This window comes from Squalius cephalus, assembly GCF_949319135.1.
Source record: "Squalius cephalus genome assembly, chromosome: 5".
In the NCBI taxonomy this organism is placed as follows: Eukaryota; Metazoa; Chordata; class Actinopteri; order Cypriniformes; family Leuciscidae; genus Squalius; species Squalius cephalus.
Genome location: NC_137126.1, coordinates 29,285,379 through 29,304,974, shown reverse-complemented (window position 1 = coordinate 29,304,974; position 19,596 = coordinate 29,285,379). Strand labels below are relative to the sequence as shown.

General features: G+C 40.9%; 1 protein-coding gene across 2 annotated transcripts; it reads left to right on the top strand.

The window, feature by feature from the left end:
* Positions 1-28: 28 nt before the first annotated feature.
* ch25hl3 (cholesterol 25-hydroxylase like 3) lies at positions 29-6,515 on the top strand. Of its 2 annotated transcripts, XR_013821217.1 has the most exons (3): positions 29-599; positions 3,094-4,120; positions 4,193-4,231. XR_013821217.1 is itself a non-coding variant. In XM_079870849.1 (2 exons), the coding sequence occupies exons 1-2, from the start codon at positions 172-174 to the stop codon at positions 3,467-3,469; spliced, it is 804 nt and encodes a 267-aa protein (XP_079726975.1). In that variant the 5' UTR covers positions 29-171; the 3' UTR covers positions 3,470-6,515. The 2 variants fall into 2 exon arrangements, 1 of the variants encoding a protein (XP_079726975.1); XM_079870849.1 differs by having other exon boundaries at positions 3,094-6,515.
* The last annotated feature ends 13,081 nt before the right edge of the window (positions 6,516-19,596 follow it).

The following is a 19,596-nucleotide window of genomic DNA, read 5'->3' as shown; positions in this document are numbered from 1 at the left end:
TGTTCAAAGAGATAGGGTGATCTTGGTAAAATTGCGCTGGTGGGAGGAGAGCAGCATTTCTCACCCCGAGTCAGAATTAGAGTGTCTACTCTTCATACTGTCCAGTGAGAGCGGTTTAGACATCATCGCTCTGCTGTTGCTGCAGAAACAACAGTAGGCTAGTTCACAAGAATGACTGCTCTCGTCTTACTGGTTTTCGGAGGCGACTCATTGCTGCAGTGGATCTGGGATTTCATGTATAAGGAACGTCATGTTCTCCTCATGTCACCCCACTGGAGCGTGTGCGCAGCTTTCAGCACTCATCTCATCTTCTCTGCTCCCTTCATGCTTCTGGATGTGTTCAGTACACACGTGGGGTGGATTCAGAAGTACAGGATAAGCAGTGAAGCCGTTGGGTTGTATCAGTGGTTTCGATGTGCTTCCCGGATTTTATGGAAATACATGGTTGGCGTTTTACCGTTAACCGCGTTGTTTCTGTCAGTACGGCGCACGCATTTCACGGAGAGAGCACCGTCCTCATTTCAAGCATTCAGGGAATGTGTCTCATGCATGCTCATCTTCGATACGCTGTTCTTCATGTTTCATTATACCATTCACAAGTAAGCAGGACACATCTCTAATCTCAGCATGTGCAGCTTCCTCATTGCACAATTGGAGTGACAAAGTTTTAAATTCTGTTCTCGCTATTAGGCTATTAAATATGTTTTGGTTATGACTTTCTCAGTTTGTGTAAACTAGGGTTCATAGTATTTTTTAAATGATTATTCCACAATAATTTTACACATGTCTGGTACAAATATTTGGCTTTGTTTCATTCATTGTGTATACAGTGTATACTTTTTTCTTTATTTACCCTGGAAGAATGAAAGTTAAATGTGACAACATGCCCTATAGTATGAACGTTGTAACATGTGAGGGGGACATAACAGCATGACATAGCCTATGCCAGCTTAAAATTTTATCTGATCTAATAAAAAAAATATACATGACAAACTAAAATATTTTCTCAATAAAATACAATTAATCCTTTTTTTTCATATAAAAAATAGTATTTAATTTATTTATTTTTTTAATAATTAAAAAAATAATTAAATAATAAGTTTGACAATGAACACTGCAAAACACAGATATGCAGCATTGGTCAGAACAATACAGGCAAACAGATGAAGTAACATTCAGAAAAACACAGAGCTGAACAAAACACTCCCCTCCTGCACTCGGCTTTCACAGAACAGGAGATAGACGAGCCAGTACAAATGCTGTTAATTTCTTTGAATAATATTTTCTAAATGTTCAGGTTCTTCCTCTCAGTCTTTATTCATATAAATATCATCATAATGAATTCATTCATAATACATATATTCATATGTATATTCAGTTTTAATATATTCATAAATGCATTATAACCAAACAAACATTCAACAACTGGTCAGTCTTAACTTTTTATCTGGATGTTTTATTTCATATAGAATGAATGAAGTGTTATCCTGTAGTCACATAATTGTTATTAATTTTGTAATGTTTATGAAAAAATATATATATTTAAAAAATATGGAGAGATGGAGGGTCCATATATGAATATGCTTATACGGTTAATAAAGGTGTTCTGAGGCAAACCTATGAGTTTGATGAAAAATATTCATATTTAAAACTTGATAAAGTAAAATAACTACCTTCCTGCCAAACGAACATACGGATCTGACTTAAAGTCGACATGAAATCAAAACTGATCCTATTAACTTTGTTAGCGCATATTACTAGTCTTGTGGGGAGCAAATAATCCATGCAAGCTAATACACAGAAAAAAAATGTTTGCCGTGGTAATCTTTAATCAAAATCTGAAAAGTTACTTCCGGTCTGGTTCTGATGACGTCAGTTTGACGGCTTGGGTTGAAAACGCCTAACCACTCCCCTCAAACCGTTAGTCTATGAGCAGAGATGGAGAGGAGGAGCGCTAAAGTAAAACCCTGCCCTCTGTTCAGTATTCTGTTTCACTTGGAAATATGTCACAACACTGGAGAAAAGTCGTTTGGAACTTCCGGGAGTTTAAGTGCAATGCGATGTACTGCGGATATTTACGCTACGCCATGACGCACTACGCCACGTCCGACGTCATAAGTTGCGCATTAGCAGAAACTTGAATTTTACTTGTTACGTGTTAAATATGAATATTTTTCTTACACAAACCTATCGCTTTGCTTCAGAAAGCCTTTATTAACGCCCCGGAGCCGTTTGGAGTTCGTTTATGATGGATGAATGTGTTTTTTGAGCTTCAAACTGTTGGTTGCAATTCACTGCCATTATCAAGCTTGGAAGAGCCAGGACATTTTTAAATATAATTCCAATTGTATTCGTCTGAAAGAAGAAAGTCATACTCATATGATGGCTTGAGGGTGAGTAAATCATGGGGTCATTTTCATTTTAAAGTGAACTACTCCTTTAAGAGAATAGGGACAACCCTTTAAGACCATGAGCTGGGCACCAAACATTTTTCCCGTCAAAGTGGATTCGGACACGCCCTACGTGCACTTGCGCCATGCGCTTTAGACCATGTGCTTAGATAGTTAAAAAAGGGCCCCAAGTGTTTGAACGTTGAGTAGCAAACTCATTGGCTGCTTATACAGCAGGAACCAATCAGCTGTGCCCTATAGAGAATGATGTGATCTCAAGCAGATTGAGTTATCTAGAGTTTCATGACATAACTTTGTATAATTAGACAAAACTGTGCACATCCAGCAAACAAAAAGCTCAATGAGGGTGCGCTCAACCATAAAAAACAAAAACAAAACATGTTCTACAGGAGAACATGCAATAAATAATTGTTCTATTTATGGAGCTGTGATGTGCCAACTACTTCTTTTTATTACATTTAAAATTACACATATAAGGAACAAAGATCATGTGCAGCTAAATACTTCATATAGAAAATATAGAAAAATCACTCTCCATTCATCTTTTATAATGATGTCATTATGATATATCTCACTCTATTTATTTTCTCCACTTGTAGATTCAGCATAAATTAAATAACATTTTATAACACACAATAATATATATCTCAAACTAAAACAAATTTATGTATTTTTTTCCCAGAATTCCCTGGCTGTACCAGAACATCCACCGCATTCACCATCTGAACAGGGACACTTTTGCTCTGGCAGCTCAAGACTCCAGTATTTCTGAACTGCTGTCTCTACAAACCCTTGCATCTATCAGTGCCATGCTGGTGGGCTGCCACCCTTTTAGCGAAATCCTTTTCCATCTGGTTAACATCTGGATGGCAGTGGAGGACCACTGTGGATATGACTTTCCTTGGGCAGTGCACCGGTTGCTGCCATGCTTTGGTGGGGCTCCGCACCACCTGGCTCACCATCAGCACTTTAAAGGGAATTTCGCCCCCTACTTCAGACACTGGGATTACATCTTTGGGACCTCATTGCCCATCCCAGTAAATGAAGAAAACAATTGATAAGGTGAATCTCAGATTAATTAGGCCATTATGACAGTGAGATTGAGAATTTAAAAAAGTCTCACATTCAGGGCCGGCCCTGATCAATTTGCTGCCAAGATTTTACCTGGTGCCCCATGCAGCCTATTTTACCCTGTCATTGTGTTCATGATTATTTAGCCTATACACACACACACACACACACACACACACACACACACACACACACACACACTCCTCTTCTCTTCTCTTCTTTTTGGCACTGTATCTATCGCAGACTATAATGCTAATTTAAAATGTGTCATGTAAATTTGGCCATCCGTCACAATCAGGTAACTTTCACCGTGTATAGACCTGGCGTGAGCTGGCAGGCACATTTCTACGGGGGTGCTTGAGTGTGTTAATCACCCTGAAACAAAAGCAATGCTGTCTACATTGGATGCGGCGAGGGGCGACGCTTGGGGGGACTTAGTTAAGTTTTTGTGGAGTTTTTTTGTGTGCTTTATTTGGTAGTATTTCGAATGAATGGTTTTAAAATAGTATTATAACAAAAAAAATCACCCGTTCACTCATTTTGGCGCCCCTATGGATGAATGGAACTAGAATTTGCCTATTCCGCCTATGCCGCGGGCCGGCCCTGCACATTGTATCGTATTTCACCCTGAATGAACTGTCATTTAACAGTTTAACAGATTTTCAAATGTCCTTACTGAAATAAGTCCAGATATACCAAGGAACATCAAGTTAATTCGGTTTATAATAATCATACAGTTTACAATCACACTTGCGATTGCAAGGTCTCATTTTTTTACTCAACCTAAACTGTGTGGGTGTTTTATGCATGTTTTGATTTCTGGCTATTTATTTAGGTAAGGGTTAGTAACACACATGTAACATTTCATTTAAAAAAAATTCTATACAAATATAATTATTACAGTTGGTAAATTCCCATGTTACTTTTAAACTTTAATTTTAAAGTTTTAACATTTTTTATTTTAAAGTCGCATAACAAACTGCCTTGGGTGCATTTTGAAGTATTTCCAATGGAAATTTGTCGAACAGTTTAATAAAAACATAGCAACATTATAATGTTATGTTGAAGTAATTATATACAGTAGCATTAAAAAGTTTGAGGTTGGTAAGATTTTTTAAATGTTTCTTATCTCTTATGCTCACCAAGGGTGCATTTACTTGAACAAAAAAACAGTAATATTATGAAATATTGGTGCAATTTAAAGTAACTTTTTTTCTATTTGGATTAGTTATACGATCTCTCTATGAACTTCTTGAAACGTGGTAGTTTGCGTAGGCTGTCTATGGAGGGACAGAAATCTCTTAGATTTCACCAAAAATGTCTTAATTTGTGTTCAGAAGATGAACGAAAGTCTTATGGGTTTGGAATGACATGAGGGTAATAACAGAATTTTAATTTTTGGGTGAACTAACCCTTTAAGGATACTTGATATGTTTTATAACAATAATATGTTTTATAATATTAAGTCCAGTGCTAAAATGACAAAGTAACAAAGTCTGCGAGTGTGGCCAGCTTGAAGTCCAGTCCAATTAGTTTTCTGTACTAAAATGGAAAACATGTCAATATCACAGGCATAGCCCATTCAAAGTTTGTCAAGTGCTCATCAAGCTAACATACACTTAATTACTTTAATGGTTTGACTTGGCTCGAGTTCATGAGTAGGCCTAAAGCAGGCCATGGCACTGAAGCTGGAGACAGATCAGTGGTAATTTGTACCCAAATGTAAAAAAATGTCAAAAAATGAACAGCACTAATAAAGCCCCAGTCTTACAGATCATTAACTAAAAAAAGTTGTTTCAGGGTTTAGTTACCCTTTAAAAGCTTTGGCAGAGCTGATCATGTCATTTGATTGTCCAGCAAGGACACTAATTTTCATTCAGCAGAGCGAAAGCAGCCAACAAACTATGGCTGTGTCCGAAACCGCATAGGCTACTTCCCTACTAGGGAAAAAGCAGTAGGCGAGAGAATAAGTATGTCTGAATCCTTAGTATCCATAAAAGAGTAGACTGTAGACAAGAATTACCTGGGTGACGTACTAATTCTCGCGAGATACGGACGTGCGTATACTAATAGTGCGTCCGAATATTCCTACTTTCCTACTATATAGTAGGAGAAAACAGTTCGTGAAAGGAGTAGTATGTCCGAAACGCGATACTTTTCTATCCCAGGAGGCCATGGGCGAGGATACGTCATAATCGAACATCACGGAGATCAGCAACGCGGGTGTTTTCAAATGTGAGTAAACACGGTTCCTTGTGTTAAAATCGCATGTGTTGAACTACTGTAAACTGTTGAACTGTTGAAGGTGTAAAGACGTTAGACTGTATAGTATAGTTGTAATTTTGCTGTAAAAACACGTTTTATTATGTATAGCTATAACAGGAGAGCTCCAGTAAGCACACGTACGTCTCTAAATTGGATTTACATAAACCTATACATCTTAAAGATGCTTATTTTAAATGTCTATTAACATCTGACAGGAAAATCATCTATAAGTATCGCAGATGAGCACATCACAACATCACAACATGAAATAGACATCTGAGTGAGTGAGTGATGTATGTGTCCTAATGTGTAGGAGAATTTACTCTTGTCAACACTGCTTATATTACATGATAAACAAATCTACATAACTAAACATACGTTATCTATTTTATTTGTCCATTGGTATTTTTGATAAATTGAGGAACATTTATGTTGCATAAAAAGTGAGTTAACACATCAGCATCAACCTCAACATGTAAATGTTTATTGAGCTCATAAATCACATAGGTAACGTGTGAATCTTGTCTGGATGTTACAGGAACAGATGAACACATGTGTTTATCTGGTGGAGAGTGGCTCATGAAGGCTTTGAGTGAATATACTACAGAAATGAATGAAAAAAAAATCTATTTAAATCTTAAGTTGTAGTTTATTTTAATGATTGTAAATAATTTCACACAGAGTTATTACAGCACTTTTCTGATTCTTGATTTCTGTGCATCTGCTGGAGAGCTTTTGTGGTGGAGCAGAGGATGCAAGGCATTTGTGGAGGGGAAAAGGAAAACCAAAAAAAAAAAAAAGAAAGAAAGAAAGATATTTTTGTTACTTGTAATACAGAAAGAGACATTGTGCTGTTAACATGTCTGTTTTTTATAATGTTTTGTGCATTTGTGTAGGATTCTGAAATTTCTGCAGACTGGTATATCATCATCACTGAGGATGAGGAGACCAGAGCTGAATCCTGGAAAATGGTGCCATGGATGAGACCCTCCATCACTCCACCTCCCCTTACGAGACCCTCCATCACTCCACCGGCCCTTACGAGACCCTCCATCACTCCACCTGTCCTTACGAGACCCTCCATCACTCCACCGGCCCTTACGAGACCCTCAATCACTCCACCGGCCCTTACGAGACCCTCCATCACTCCACCTGTCCTTACGAGACCCTCCATCACTCCACCTGCCCTTACTAGACCCTCCATCTCTCCACCTCCCCTTACGAGACCCTCCATCACTCCACCGGACCTTACGAGACCCTCCATCTCTCCACCTGCCCTTACGAGACCCTCCATCACTCCACCAGCCCTTACGAGACCCTCCATCACTCCACCTGCCCTTACTAGACCCTCCATCTCTCCACCTGTCCTTACGAGACCCTCCATCACTCCACCTGCCCTTACGAGACTCTCCATCACTCCACCTGTCCTTACTAGACCCTCCATCCCTCCACCGGCCCGTACGAGACCCTCCATCACTCCACCTCCCCTTATGAGACCATCCATCACTCTACCGGCCCGTACGAGACCCTCCATCACTCCAAAGGCCCTTACTAGACCCTCCATCACTCCACCAGTCCGTACGAGACCCTCCATCACTCCACCAGCTCTTACTAGACCCTCCATCACTCCACCTCCCCTTACGAGACCTTCCATCTCTCCACCTGTCCTTACGAGACCCTCCATCACTCCACCAGCCCTTACGAGACCCTCCATCACTCCACCAGCCCTTACGAGACCCTCCATCACTCCACCTGTCCTTACGAGACCCTCCATCTCTCCACCTGCCCTTACGAGACTCTCCATCACTCCACCTGTCCTTACGAGACCCTCCATCACTCCACCTCCAATTATGAGACCCTCCATCACTCCACCAGCCAGTAACGAGACCCTCCATCACTCCACCTGCCCTTACAAGACCCTCCATCACTCCACCTACCCTTACTAGACCCTCCATCTCTCCACCTGTCCTCACGAGACCCTCCATCACTCCACCAGCCCTTACGAGACTCTCCATCACTCCACCAGCCCATACGAGACCCTCCATCACTCCACCTGTCCTTACGAGACCCTCCATCTCTCCGCCTGCCCTTACGAGACCCTCCATCACTCCACCAGCCCTTACGAGACCCTCCATCACTCCACCTCCCCTTACGAGACCCTCCATCACTCCACCGGCCCTTACGAGACCCTCCATCACTCCACCTGTCCTTACGAGACCCTCCATCACTCCACCGGCCCTTACGAGACCCTCAATCACTCCACCGGCCCTTACGAGACCCTCCATCACTCCACCTGTCCTTACGAGACCCTCCATCACTCCACCTGCCCTTACTAGACCCTCCATCTCTCCACCTCCCCTTACGAGACCCTCCATCACTCCACCGGACCTTACGAGACCCTCCATCACTCCACCTGTCCTTACGAGACCCTCCATCACTCCACCTGCCCTTACGAGACCCTCCATCTCTCCACCTGTCCTTACGAGACCCTCCATCACTCCACCAGCCCTTACGAGACCCTCCATCTCTCCACCTGCCCTTACGAGACCCTCCATCACTCCACCAGCCCTTACGAGACCCTCCATCACTCCACCTGCCCTTACTAGACCCTCCATCTCTCCACCTGTCCTTACGAGACCCTCCATCACTCCACCTGCCCTTACGAGACTCTCCATCACTCCACCTGTCCTTACTAGACCCTCCATCCCTCCACCGGCCCGTACGAGACCCTCCATCACTCCACCTCCCCTTATGAGACCATCCATCACTCTACCGGCCCGTACGAGACCCTCCATCACTCCAAAGGCCCTTACTAGACCCTCCATCACTCCACCAGTCCGTACGAGACCCTCCATCACTCCACCAGCTCTTACTAGACCCTCCATCACTCCACCTCCCCTTACGAGACCTTCCATCTCTCCACCTGTCCTTACGAGACCCTCCATCACTCCACCAGCCCTTACGAGACCCTCCATCACTCCACCAGCCCTTACGAGACCCTCCATCACTCCACCTGTCCTTACGAGACCCTCCATCTCTCCACCTGCCCTTACGAGACTCTCCATCACTCCACCTGTCCTTACGAGACCCTCCATCACTCCACCTCCAATTATGAGACCCTCCATCACTCCACCAGCCAGTAACGAGACCCTCCATCACTCCACCTGCCCTTACAAGACCCTCCATCACTCCACCTACCCTTACTAGACCCTCCATCTCTCCACCGGTCCTCACGAGACCCTCCATCACTCCACCAGCCCTTACGAGACTCTCCATCACTCCACCAGCCCATACGAGACCCTCCATCACTCCACCTGTCCTTACGAGACCCTCCATCTCTCCGCCTGCCCTTACGAGACCCTCCATCACTCCACCAGCCCTTACGAGACCCTTCATCACTCCACCTGTCCTTACGAGACCCTCCATCTCTCCACCTGCCCTTACGAGACCCTCCATCACTCCACCTGCCCTTACTAGACCCTCCATCACTCCACCGGCCCGTACGAGACCCTCCATCACTCCACCTCCCCTTATGAGACCCTCCATCACTCCACCTCCCCTTATGAGACCTTCCATCACTCTACCGGCCCTTACTAGACCCTACGTCACTCCACCAGCCCGTACGAGACCTTCCATCACTCCACCTGCCCTTACGAGACCCTCCATCTCTCCACCTGCCCTTACGAGACTCTCCATCACTCCACCAGCCCATACGAGACCCTCCATCACTCCACCTGTCCTTACGAGACCCTCCATCTCTCCGCCTGCCCTTACGAGACCCTCCATCACTCCACCAGCCCTTACGAGACCCTTCATCACTCCACCTGTCCTTACGAGACCCTCCATCTCTCCACCTGCCCTTACGAGACCCTCCATCACTCCACCTGCCCTTACTAGACCCTCCATCACTCCACCGGCCCGTACGAGACCCTCCATCACTCCACCTCCCCTTATGAGACCCTCCATCACTCCACCTCCCCTTATGAGACCTTCCATCACTCTACCGGCCCTTACTAGACCCTACGTCACTCCACCAGCCCGTACGAGACCTTCCATCACTCCACCTGCCCTTACGAGACCCTCCATCTCTCCACCTGCCCTTACGAGACCCTCCATCTCTCCACCTGTCCTTACGAGACCCTCCATCTCTCCACCTGCCCTTACGAGACCCTCCATCCCTCCACCTGTCCTTACGAGACCCTCCATCACTCCACCTGTCCTTACGAGACCCTCCATCTCTCCACCTGCCCTTACGAGACCCTCCATCACTCCACCTGCCCTTACTAGACCCTCCATCACTCCACCTCCCCTTATGAGACCCTCCATCACTCCACCAGCCCGTACGAGACCCTCCATCACTCCACCTGCCCTTACTAGACCCTCCATCACTCCACCAGCCCGTAGGAGACCCTCCATCACTCAACCTGCCCTTACGAGACCCTCCATCTCTCCACCTGTCCTTACGAGACCCTCCATCACTCCACCTGCCCTTATTGCCTCAGATTGTGAAGCACAGCGCAGCACACAACAACCTCAGGCACAAAGGCATGGCTCACCTCTGGCTGTGAAGAAAATAGAGCACCAGCTTGTTATCAGCATGTCAAAGGCTCGCTCTACTATACTTCTCTCACGGGAATGTTTGCTGTTGAGACGAGTCTCACAGGTTCAGTACAGACTCTCTGTATGAGGTGATGAGGGAGACGGTGCTCTCAGGCAAGGATAGCCTCGATGTCCCTTTCCCATCCATGATCAGATCCCAGTCTGACTGCAGCAATGATGGACGGAAGAGACGGTGGGAATAGTGGTCAGCTGATTCATCAGAATAAAGCTGAAGAATGAGAACTGCTGTGTTGAGATGGCAGTAGGATGTGCCATCCGTATGTATATATATATATATATATATATATATACAGTACTGTGCAAAAGTCTTAGGCATGTTAATATCCCCACCCCAAAAATGTCCCCAAAAATGGTTTTAAGTCAGTTATTTATATCTTTTGCTGTAGTGTGTCAGTAGGAAATATCAGTTTACATTTCCAAACATTCTTTTTGCCATTAATTGTAATAACCCAGCGAGATTTCTGTATGCACAAGGAGTCTGACAACAGCCGGTCTGATCTGATCTCACCATCATCGAGTCCGTCTGTGATTACATGAAGAAACCAACACTATCTCACGACCAATTCGTATGAATTCGTACGAATGATAAAAAGTTGGCTAATTCGTACGAATTCGTACGACCGCACTCGTACGAATTTGTACGATTTGTCTAAACCCACGTGATGGGTAGGTTTAGGGGCGGGGTCAGGGGTAGGTCATTCGTATGAATTCATACGAATTGGGCAATTCGTAAAATATTTACGATTTTGCAAAAATCGTACTAATTCGTACGAGTGAGGTCGTATGAATTTGTACGAATTAGCCACCTCGTAGAATTTGTATGTTTTCCTGTGAGATCAGGTTGGAAGAAACAGAAAAAACTGAGACAGACTAAATCCAGAAGAACTGCGGGAACGTCTCCGAGACACTTGAAGAAACCTTTGGGGACATTTTTGGGGTGGGGATATTAACATGACTAAGACTTTTGCACAGTACTGTATATATATATATTTATATATATATATATATATATATATTTATTTATTTATTTATTTATTTATTTATTTATTGTGATGGTTACTTTTTTAATCTTTTACTAATTTATTCATGTTTCTTAGTGTTGTCAGTAAATAAAATATAATTAATTTCATTAAATAATGCATTAATTCATTGCTTGACTGAAAATGTGTTCACTGCAATTATCTAGTGTAGTCCTGCATAGCTATGTCATACGAAGTAATATTAAGTAGCCTATTGATCAGAATTTATCATTATTATTGTGCATAAGTGTTGGGGTGGGCTAGCAATGCAATTCATTTTGGTGTAATCTTAATTTCTAAGGAGTGATGCTTACATTTTCCCAGAGTAAAATCACCAGTTTTCTCCAAAGGCGAGATCTCCGCGCAGCTTCCCGTCTCCTTTGTATAGACACTACAAACATTACAAACGCTGAGGAAAACCGTTCTAGGTAGGGCTGTCGAGTTACTGATGTTAGTGCACCTGTCGCTCATATCATTTTGCTATTGCAGAACTAAGTTACATAAAGATCAGGGAAAGATACCATGGATGTATCTTTCAACAATGAACAATCATAATGACAAAAAAGAAAAAGGAAAAAAAAGAAAACATAAATATCATGGGTTTGCGTACATCATAATGTAAGAATACACGGGGGGAAAAGAACAATGACAAGGTTAAATATCTTTGAATCATTCATTATAATACATAAAGAAAATGCATTTTTTGTTTGCTATTTATAAGCTTGAGGGATTAAACGAGAGTTAAATTCAACAAGAAAAAGAGGAAAACAATGGAGATTTAAGCGACTTGCTTGTGGGCGAACATTTTTGCATATAAAATGAAGAAATTTAACAACATATTCAAGAGATGACGATTTGGGGGTTTCTTAATAAAAAATAATATATTTAAGGATAAAACTATGGGTCACATTAGTGGGTTAAAAATATAAGAACTTAAATCAACCCATAATTCATTATGCTACAATCACAAAATAAATGGGCAGCTGTTTCTTCAACAAGACCACAAAATGAGCAAGTTTTGTCAATATCAAGATATTTACAGATAGATGAATTAAACCTGTCGCTCATAGTTGTTGATGTACGGCTCGCATCCACACTTAACGAGATCTGGCTATAAAGTACCTACTCTTTAAGCGCTCGTTAAGTAAGTACTTATTGGAATTAAGTACCTACTCAGTGAGTATGCGTTTTCGGACGCAGCCTCTGCTTGGTGGTTTGAGAAACTCCATCTCAAATAGGACTTGGTAGGACACTGAATCTTACTAAACCTTATCAGGATGCACAGTATCATTCACCTTCACGGTGCCAAAAAGCCTTCTTAAACTGACATTTTTAATTAAGGGTATAGCCTTCATGGGAACATCAATCACAGTTCCACTTTTAATATTGCTCCCCACATTGCACTTAATGAACCGTTCACTCTTTTTGCTTGTTCAGGGAATGTACATTTACGGTAATGAAAACCGTTTGTTAAGAGGTAACTTGTTAATACATTTCAGAACTTTCAAAAAGTCTCTGATATATGCATTCCACTAATGTATTCCTCTATACATGCCCTCTTATTTGACATGTAAATTCCATTGGAATTTCAGTGCCTCATCCACAGATCAAAAAGAGCATGATTTATTCCTGCTAAAGTGTTAGCTTGAGTTAAACTCTGCTCATTACCATTCCTTACAATCACAGACAACATGACTAAGCCAAAATCCAAGAACGGAGACAAATCAGCAGAGGATGCATGTGAAAAAGCCAGACAAAAAACTCAGAAACTCAGACAAAAACGCTTAAATACACTTTACTCATTTCAAATAAATTGTTGTTACTTGCTTATATAACTATCTTACATTTCCTTAATTCTATTGAAAAACGGTCAAAAACATGTTCAATTTTCAAAGATTTATTGTGTGCAATTGCTCCCTAAGTCATAAGAAACATCCAGTCTGACAAAAGAAACAATAAAATCCAAGCAGGACATAATACAGCACTTTACAAATTAATGCAACAGTTTTAAGCTTCCTCCCAAACTGTCTTTCTGTTGTTATTACTCATGTTAAACTTTTTAGTTTTAAACCAGTGTGCCAAGTAACAGTGATCCAAATTTCAACATCAAACATTCTTTTCACATTTTCAAGGTAAACATTTTGCTGCATAGTATACAGTAATTAGTTTGTGCTTTCTTCTGATCTTAAAACACAAATGCAATTGGTACCCATCTTCCTAAATATTTGTAGAACAAATAAACAATCAGGACACTTGGATAAAAAATTATAAAAAATTTAAACACGAATATAATTGGTATTCCTAAAACATTTTTTTTAACATATAACACATTTTCACATTTCAACATTTAGGCCAGAACTAAGTGTCCTACAGTACTCACTGCCTCAGCTGCCTGATAAAGCTATACGTGGAGTATGCTGCATACCTAAATAAGATCTCCACCAAGAATGTCCAATCTTAGTTTTGGTGGTGGAATAAGTAGCATTCCACTGGTGCCGAACTCCGTGTCAGCTCTCTGAAGCTGAATTTCAGCAGAACACATGCAGGAACAAAAAAACCTGATGCCAATAGCTGTTCTTGACTATAACAGTCTCGGCTCTGCTGAAAAACGAGTCATCAGATAAGTTCCTGGACTGAGTCAATAGCACAAGGGCTAACATCTCTCGTGTCAAGAGTATCAGAGCTACAAAAGCATGAATGGTGCATTAGGTGCAGTCTCTTGTTAGTTAGTGTCATCAGTCTGTCGAAAAATTCCTTTCAGGGCATCCCTGTCTTAAAAGTTTAAAAAGTTTTTAATCTCCCTTCAGTTGTTGGAAACATCTATGCAAGAAGTGAATGTCCTATTCACTGAAACATTTTAATTTTAAGTGCCTGAACCTTTGGGGAAAGCTTGCTGCCATCCAAATTCATCAGTACCTTTTGAAAGAATGCAGACGTGAATTTGAGACTCTGAGGGTAGCTTAAGTTGAGAGCGTAGATCAGTCAGAACAGCATTACCAATCCAAAGGAAAAAGGATTTAAGTGCTGTAGTAGCTGCACACCCTCAATCACTACTCCAACATCCTCTGGCTCGTCCTCAGCACCAGCACCTTCTTTACGGATCACAAAAAAAACCCAGAGTGGTCTCAGAAATTCCTCTCTCTGCTTCTTCAGGATTGCAGCCCTAAGCCAAAACAAAAAACAAACAATCAAATATATATCCTATATATATCTATTTATTTGATAATTAACACCTTGTTGAGTTTCACTGAAATATTGGAAACATACAGGCTTGGCAATAGGATTAGGTCATTACAAAAAGTACAAGAACCTCAATTTCTTTGACGAGTGTTGTAATGTCCTCATTGAGGTACACACACATACTTTTTATGACAGTCTCGTTTGATGTGTATGTCATCACACTGAAAATTATGACAAGTCTGTAACTGCCATAATGTGTGATATCTTCTGTCCAGAAGCACCACTTTTGCTGCTGAAAACCTTGTGTAGATTAACAGTGTATCTGTCCAGCTGCGCCAAGAACTTTGACAGAAGTGGCACAGTTTATGAATTCTGCAACAAACAAAAAAAAAAAAAAAAAAAAAAAAGGAAATAAAGATGGCCATGAAATATAGGCCTACTGTAGAGGAATTCATAGTAATTTACAATTTATTCTTGTGCAGGCCACCTGGTTTGTAAATCAGACACCAATTGTCCTAAAAGTGCAAGGACAATTATTGTATACACAAGGATGCCTGAACCTCACCCCAAAATGTCCATGTTTAAGCTTAGAATGTTTCAATAACTCATACGCCCCCAATGGCTCCTTAGAGGCAGCTAACCCTACCCTCAACCTTAAACCTACCCATCCCCTCGCTGCCTGGAAGGCGCCGTTGGGGGCTTAAAACACCATACACCAACTCATACCTACTGGATAATTCTGTGCCACACACTTTACATTGCCACATTCCCAAAACTCACATTTCTGAAATTCATAAAGAGAGAGAAAACAACAGACATCACACTTTTGTAAAGATATTCAGTAAAGAAAGTCAAGTTACATTTTATTACAAAGAAAAAAATACACACACCGTAATTGAGTGATTGTGCCAAACTGGAGCCAGAAATGTTGGAATAGTGTCACATCGATGAGGACTAGCAATAGCGCAGATAGCACACGTACGTCGGGCCGACGTTGATCTAGACATATAGTTTTATTTTTTGTAATGAAATTACAACTCAGCATGAAAAAAATAAAGCATGTTCCACTTAGTGGAATCCTATAACCCTTTGCATGTAGATAACGTTCATATACGGTCGATTATATGTTTGTGCAACGTTTTGGCATATTCAAAGGATTTTTCAAGCAAAGTAAAATGTAGGCCTAACTTACGTCGAATGACAAGTTGTTATTAAAAATTACGCACATATACACGTTAGTCAGTCGACCGTAGGCCTATATCTTAAAATGATCAAAGTTACAAATATAACTTTATTAAAAATAAAACTTTTATAAAAATAAAAGTTTTTAGGGAATGCCTGGCAAGGTAAAGGAATTCTCAATATGAAAGATTTATATATTATTATTAATGCTTTTGCCTCATTTTCTCAACTCAGCAAGAGAATTGACATTGCCTCTTCTCATTTTTTCAGAAATCTTCAAGTCAGGAACTATGCTCATATAAATATTACACACTTTGAAGTTTTGCCTTCAGAATGCAAAATAATTTTCCTCCCTTCACTTGAAAACTGCTTGGGAAGAAGACCTAGGGATTCAGGTTTCCGAGACTGATTGGGACAAATGCCTTTTATCTGTTTATTCATGTTGCATAAATTCAAGACATCAACTTATTCAGTACAAGGTATTAAATAGACTTCACTATTCTAAAATCAAGCTTAGTAAATTCTATCCTTCTGTCTCCCCTATATGTGACAAGTATGAAGCTGCCAAGGAGCACACATTTTTTTGGTACACAAATTCAGAGCTTTTGGTTAGAAATTTTTCTTTTTTTTTCTATAACTGTTTTACTTCCTGAATCCTGACTCAATGACAGCAATTCTCGGTTGGTTAGACTCTGTTATCCTGTTTTTGTGGAAGAAAAACACTAGGCCCCTCTTTTCTGACTGGCTAACTGAACTCGCTTCAAGGTTACATCTGGAAAGAATTAGATACACCATTTCCGGGAACTGAACAAAATGTGGGAACCAGTTTTTACTTTTTTTCTGAGGACTAATGTTTTATTTATAGATTTATATTATAGAGTAAATGGGCGTATCACTGTTTGGTCAACTCTTCCCTCTTTTTGTGGCAGGAATTAATGTACTTTGCTGCTACCTGCTAGTGAAATGCAGTCTCTTTTTTCACAAAGTAAATATTGAGCTTGTCCATCATTATTCAACTTTTAGAAGTTGGGACTAATAATTTAAATTTCATTATAATAGGGGAGGTGGTTAAGAAGTGCAGCTCTGTTTCTATTATTACCTAGGCATAACCTTCTAGGCTGTCGTCCCTCAGTCTAATTATTGTGATTACACTTTGTATGAGAGGTTGGCCTTGTATATTGTCATTCTCCCTTTTTTGTCTTATTTTTGTGTTTCATTTTCCATATTGCACAGATTTCTGTTATATGAAGTGTCTCTTTGTCTGTTATTGTCAATTTTTGATGTTTCAAAAAAAACAATATATATATATATATATATATATATATATATATATATATATATATATACTGTATACAGACCCTTTCCAAAAAATTTGAATATCATGGAAAAGTTTATTTATTTCCATAATTCCATTCAAAACGTTAAACTTCCATAGATTATAGATTCAGGGCCCACAACTTAAACGATTTCAAGTATTTAGTTGTTTATTTGTAAATAATTTGGGCTTCCAGCTCATAAAACCCACGAAAACAGGATTTCAAAAAATTAGAATATTACATGAAATCACACAGTAATTACACAGTGATACCATGGTCATTGAACCAGGTTTTGGTTATTTTGGCAGTGTGGGCAGGTGCAAATCCTGCTGGAAAATGAAGTCAGCATCTCCATAAAGCTTGTCTGCTGAAGGAAGCATGAAGTGCTCTGAAAATGTCCTGGTAGACGGCTGCGTTGAGTGGACAGCACAGTGGACCAACACCAGCCGATGACATGGCTCCCCAAACCAACACAGACTGTGGAAACTTCACACTGGACTTCAAGCATCTTGGATTGTGTGCCTCTCCATTCTCCCTCCAGACTCTGGGACCTTGGTTTCCAAATGAGATGCAAAATTTGTTCTCATCAGAAAAGAGGACTTTGGTCCACTGTGCTTTATTAAATCCAGAGTCAACGCAGCCGTCTACCAGGACATTTTCAGAGCACTTCATGCTTCCTTCATTTTCCAGCAGGATTTGCACCTGCCCACACTGCCAAAATAACCAAAACCTGGCTCAATGACCATGGTATCACTGTGTAATTACTGTGTGATTTCATGTAATATTCAAATTTTTTGAAATCCTGTTTTCGTGGGTTTTATGAGCTGGAAGCCCAAATTATGTACAAATAAACAACTAAATACTTGAAAGTTGTGGGCCCTGAATCTATATGGAAGTTTAACGTTTTGAATGGAATTATGGAAATAAATAAACTTTTCCATGATATTCTAATTTTTTGGAAAGGGTCTGTATATATATATATCAGGTTTATTGGCAAAATTTACAGACTTTCAGCTGTTTGCAATGAACAAATCAAAGAAAAGTAATTGAAATAGCTCAACACAACAAATGTTTCAAGTGGTTTCCCCAAATTCAACTGAAAATGCAACTTTTAATGATTTCTGCTGTCTCAAAATTATTCAACCCCTTTATGGCAAGCATATTTTGTACTTTGTAGAACACCCATTTGTTGTCCTGACCTGCTGCAAACAAGATGTATAACCAGACACCAGCTTCTGCCACCGTTTTCTGAGGAATCTTAGCCCATTCATCATGAGCAATGGCCTCTTGTTATATTCTTGGGTTTCTGTGCTGCAACCGCCTTCTTCAAATCCCACCAGAGATTTTCTATGGGGTTCAAGGTGACTGATGGTGTGATATAGTGGATTTTGTTTATTATTTTTTTTCAAATGCATTATAGGATATATAATATTGCTAATATTGTTTAAATGCTTATTTGTGCTTTATGTTTAAAAATAAGAGTGTTATGTGCATTTATTAAATTAATTATTTTCGCTTGGCATACCAGCGTGATGACGGCATCGCACGCCTTAGTAGGTGGCGCGCTCGTGATGTGCTTCATTCAGAGTAAATACGACAACAAGGAAGCCATCACTGCAGCACTCATTTAATTTCTTTAATCTTTTTATACTTCTTTTCAGGGGTATTACAATTTTGGAGGCACTGCTGGGATTGATGTTCTGTGGAGTGACTCCCTGACCAGTAGAGCCCATTTAGCAACATTGTCCCCTTCTTAGTGACCCAAATGAGCAGCAGTGTGAGGCATTCAGGATGAGTGGTGGAAAAGATTGATTGAGCAGTGTGTGCACTTGGAGTTGTCACCAGTAGTCGCAAGGTCAAGTCAGTAAGGTAAACACCACCCTCAACAGCCTGTCTACACGGCAGCCGAAAATGGATGAGCTTAAACGTCTTCAGGATGAAATTGGTGAGAAATTATGCACACTTTCATGTGTAAAGCTGGCAAAAATCAGTGTCTCCCTTCACCTAACACGAGAGGATGAGACAAATGTGACTCGTTTGCCCCTGTTGAGCTGCCTTAGTAACTATCTTCTGAGAACTGAGCTAGATGAGTTAGAAGATGGCGGCATGGCTGAACTTTTGACAATTAATGACAAACTGAGTCAGCTCGTGGGAATCACAGTTAATGCTTCTGAACCAGGGGCACAGAAAGAGGAAAATAAACCTGGATACATGCACATTAGTCCCGCCACAATACAGAATGCAAACCGACAGACATATGCAGACCATGTACCAGTTTATTCTCCACAAACATTACATAGACAAGTTAACTCAGCATGGCAGAAAGAATTTCTGGTCTAATAGGAGACCCAGGACAGAAGGATCATCTCTCATTTTCCAGTCTGGCATGGCAGATAGAAAGCGGACTCAATAAGGTTCTATCCAGAACAGGAAATAATAGATTCTGTCATCAGAGCTATCACACCAGAGCTTCAGCAGCGGAGCAATGCTGAGACGGATACTTTGGTCTCATTATCAGGAGAAAAATGCTAC

Coding starts and splice junctions, on each gene's coding strand:
- ch25hl3 (XM_079870849.1), top strand. CDS start 172: ATGACTGCTCTCGTCTTACTGGTTTTCGGAGGCGACTCATTGCTGCAG. Junction 600..3,093: donor TTTCATTATACCATTCACAA/GTAAGCAGGACA, acceptor TTTTTTTCCCAG/AATTCCCTGGCTGTACCAGA.